Source organism: Gavialis gangeticus, unplaced genomic scaffold (genome assembly GCF_001723915.1).
Source record: "Gavialis gangeticus isolate Ggan-Ray unplaced genomic scaffold, GavGan_comp1, whole genome shotgun sequence".
NCBI classification, from domain to species: Eukaryota; Metazoa; Chordata; order Crocodylia; family Gavialidae; genus Gavialis; species Gavialis gangeticus.
This window is the reverse complement of record NW_017729012.1, coordinates 9,131,605-9,135,720: the sequence shown is the minus strand read 5'-3', so window position 1 is coordinate 9,135,720 and position 4,116 is coordinate 9,131,605. Positions and strand designations below refer to the sequence as shown.

The following is a 4,116-nucleotide window of genomic DNA, read 5'->3' as shown; positions in this document are numbered from 1 at the left end:
CTCCGATTACCAGCTGGGAGCGGCAAGCATCTTTACAAAGGCGGGGAGCAGGGATTTGAACTCGGGCCTTCCTCCCTCCCTGTCGCAGCTTTCCCACATGAAGGGGTTTGGAGGGCTGAGGCTGGGCTTGTCTCCCCGAGTTGCTCCTCAATCCAGGTGTGCCCAACCCCAGCGCAGGGTAGGGAAGGGGAGGGGGAAGACTATTGTCTGCATGCTGATGTGGTCCTGCCAGTGCTGAGAGCTCCCTTGGGGCCCTTCTGCTCCCCCAGCTGCCTCAGCCATCCGGTTCATCTATCATGCAGTTCTTTATATGTGGATCTGGTGCAGATGATGGTCCAAGGCATGACAGAAATGCCCTGGAGCAGAGCCCTGTCAGCAGAAATCCCAGGGGAAGCTTCAGCTAACAACTAACTGGATTAAAGGGAACTCATGTGGGGGGTGGGCAGGAAGAGAGGAAATGGTTCCCTCAGGCTCTCTGGTCTGCAGCCGCCTGGGCTTGTCCCTGCTCTGCTCCTGTCGCTGTGGAAGGGCCCAGCCCTTGGTTTCAGGCTTTGCTCTTCCGCTTCCTGATCCAAGTGAGCTGCAGCCAGGTTGCAGGCTGTACCTCCCAGGTGGGCCCTGCGATGCCAGCTGCTCGCCCACCATCTGGTTCAAACTGTACTCTTAGGAGCCCAGTCTCTCTCCCTCTGTCTCTCCCTCTCTGGCCATGCCCCCTTCTGCCTATTCCTCCAGTGTGCCTGCCTGACCCTTGGCCCCAGGATATTACTCTCCTTAAGAAGAGCAATGGTTTGTGCTGCTCAAGGCGCAGCAGTGCTGCAGGGCTTGGCCAAGTCCCATTAGTGCACCTCAGGCACACAGGAGTCCTTCCTTGCCCAGCCCAAAGTCTGCCCTGGCGCTTGGCACTTGTACGTTACCGTGGGGGGACAGACTTGATCCTGGCTCCCTGCCCAGTGCCCTTTGCAAATTGCTCGTGGCTCCTTTAGCTTTGTAATGTGTTGCTGAACTCCTGTTGGGTTTGCCCTCCCAACTCGATGGCCACTGGGCTGGGCTTTTCTGGGGGGTGCTTGGAACAGAGCCCAAGACTGTCCATACGTCTGGCTTGCGAGGTGCATGGGCCTACTCCCCAAGCGGAGCCTTGAGTGCCTTGTGCTCCTGGAGCCTGACTGGGCAGAGGTATTAGCAGAGCATCCTGCGACATGTGCCCAGAACACATTACCCCACAAACTGACATGTAATGACTGCCCGCTGCTTAAGAAAGGAAGTGAGAAGTCCCGTGCTCAGCTAATGTGGGAAGCAGTGGGAGGTTGGCATTTCTGTGTCAGCAGGCAGGAGGGCTTGCAGTGGTGCCCAAAGCCCAGCTGGGTGGAGCTGCTGGGAGCTTACGCCTCACCAGAGAGGCTGCTGCTAACATCTAGGAAGGGCACAGGCAACAAACTGACTGGGAGCTCCCCGAAAGAAGTTGCTCTCTGGGCCTCCTGTCTGAGCATCACCCAGCCGCCTTCTCCTCAGCTGAAGATCTCGCGTCCTTAGAGAGCCCTCTCAGGCCCGTGCGGGGAGCCCTCCAGCACTGTGCTTTGTCTCCTCCCCTCCCCAGAAATCCAGAGTGCCGCTACCTGGCCAGCGCCTCCAAGGACGGCAGCGTCCGGATCTGGGACACCCTCGGGGGCCGGTGTGACAAGATCCTCACCGGGCACACGCAGTCGGTCACATGCGTGAAGTGGGGCGGAGACGGGCTGCTCTACTCCTCTTCGCAGGACAGAACCATCAAGGTCTGGAGAGGCCAGGATGTAAGTGTGCTGAGCAGGCTGTAGATGCCAGGGGTCACGGTCGGTGGTGTCTGGACAGAGATGGTGCCTGGGTCCTATGGCTCAGCAGTGCCCTGTCTGGCCGGGCTGAGGAGCTGCGTGGATTGCTTCACAATGGCGTGGGAGGGTTGGAGAAGCTGAGGTATGGGGGGATCGTGGTGGGCCTGGAGGTTTCGTGGCCTGATGAGGCTCTGCCAGGGCTGATGGAGGAGGGGGCAGGGAGCTTCTGCATTCATCCCCCTCTGAGTCCGTGGGATCACTTTGCTTTCAGGGGGTGCTGTGCCGCACCTTGCAGGGCCACGCGCACTGGGTGAACACCATGGCTCTGAGCACCGACTACGTCCTCCGCACAGGCGCCTTTGAGCCTGCCCAGGCCTCCGTTAACCCACAGGATATGAACGGCTCCTGTAAGCGCATTTGCCTGGTGGCAGGCTCGGGGGGGGGCCAGGGCATTTTCCACATGGCTCCCAGTGCCCAAAGTCCACCTGAGTGGTCCCCTGCTTCTCTGTGAAATCATTAGTAGTGGCTTTCCCTTCTCTGAGAGCCTCATGCTCTGCAGAACTGGAGTCCTGCACACATGCTGTGCTCTAATGCGAAAAGTGCAACCTCCTCTTAAGATCCATGTTGGAGGTCTGAGAGGAGGCGAGTTTGTGCCCCCAGATTTGTCCCCTTTGGCATCCTTCCTGGGTAACACCCTGAGGGAGTAAGCTCCATCCATACAGCCAGAAAGCCCAGCTCTGTTGTGCTCCTGTTTGCCATCCGGTGTCTAATTCCCCTTCTCTGCTCATGCTCACAGTGATGGAGCTGAAACAGAAGGCACAGGCCAGGTATGACCAAGTCAGGGTAAGTCTGCAGCAGGAAAACCGCCCTGTGCCGTGCTCTGTAATGTTGGTACCAACCAGCACAGAAAGAACAGGCTGGGGCTGGCTCCTTCCTGCTTGCTTTTCCCCCCAGGGTCGGGTGAGCTCCATGCTCTGAGGGGACAGCCTCTGTACCACGGCGTGGCGCTGAGGCATTTCGTTTGCTTGCTGCAGGGTCAGGTACCAGAGAGGTTGGTCTCGGGATCGGATGACTTCACGCTGTTTCTGTGGAGCCCAGCAGAGGACAAGAAGCCGCTGGAGAGAATGACAGGCCACCAGGCCTTGATCAACCAAGTCCTCTTCTCGCCAGACACACGGGTCATAGCTAGCGCTTCCTTTGACAAGTCCATCAAGCTCTGGGAAGGCAGGACGGGAAAGTAGGTTCCTCCTCCTCCAGAGGCATGATGCTCGCTTGTCAGGCCACATTGCCACGTGCAGGTTACACACAGGAGGGAATACAGCATGGACTCAGCCGAGTACAGTCAGGCTCCTCCTCAGCCTGGCGCACGGCTTTGCCACTGACTCACTGTGCCCTTGGGCAAGTCCCTTAATCCCCCTGGCTCCAATTCATCCTGTGCTGTAGGCCTTGTTCTTAAGCTGCTGCACAGCTCCACAACATCAGTGCCCCATGCCCAGGTGCCATCCTACGGGTTCAGTGCCAAGGTGCCCAGCCCCCAGTGCTGTAGGTGAAGCTCTAGATGCCCCAGTTGCAGACGGGTGTTGGTTGGGCACACCCAGCATGCTTGGCTCCTGCATTTGCAGAATGACGCAGTCTTGACTGCTCCTCCACCCTGCCTGGCTGCAGGTGAAGTCCTGGAGCCCAGACACCCAATCTAGCTCGCCATTTCCTTCTGCCATCGTGTGGAAATTGCACTCTCTTTGGGGAGTGGCTGCTCCTTTGATCTGTGTCTGTGTGGCACCTGGTATGATGGCAACATTATTTGGGGTCCCTCAGTCCTCCTGCAATACAGATGATATTCCAGGGTTGGTTATTCCTCTGCATAGCGTGGGCGGTTATATGGGATAGCGGCCATTATGGTGCCTGCGGCTGAGACTGGGCTGCCTGGTAGTTGGAAGAGCATCTCTGATGGATCTTGAAGGAACGATAGGGGAGGATTTAGTGTCTCTTCAGTCCCTGGCTGCATACTGGAGAGTGGCCACAATGGCACTTGTACACAGTTGAGAAGGGGCTAATGAACTATGTTACCAGCTAGGGAGGGGCATGGGTGGTGTTAAGTCCATCAGTGGGAGAAGTTGTGCTAGGCAGTTTGGAGCCTGTTGGCCTTGGTACAACCATGGGTGAGCCGTGTATTGCCTGTCTAATGGGCGTGTGTAAGTACAATGTATGCCCGCAGAGAGGTACACCATTTGGGATGAGGCCTGTGTGCCTGACTACCTACCCATCCTCGCCCTCCCACCCTTCCCGCTGCAGGTATCTCACTTCGCTGAGG

The 4,116-nt window shown here is 57.8% G+C and overlaps 1 protein-coding gene across 1 annotated transcript in view; it reads left to right on the top strand.

Annotated features, from left to right (window-relative positions):
* NLE1 (notchless homolog 1) overlaps positions 1-4,116 on the top strand; it is an 18,800-nt gene that overhangs the window by 7,578 nt on the left and 7,106 nt on the right. The window contains exons 6-9 of the mRNA XM_019511175.1: positions 1,595-1,787; positions 2,077-2,212; positions 2,602-2,648; positions 2,840-3,042. Of these exons, the coding sequence (XP_019366720.1) occupies positions 1,595-1,787; positions 2,077-2,212; positions 2,602-2,648; positions 2,840-3,042 (579 nt within the window). The remainder of the gene's footprint in view (positions 1-1,594; positions 1,788-2,076; positions 2,213-2,601; positions 2,649-2,839; positions 3,043-4,116) is intronic.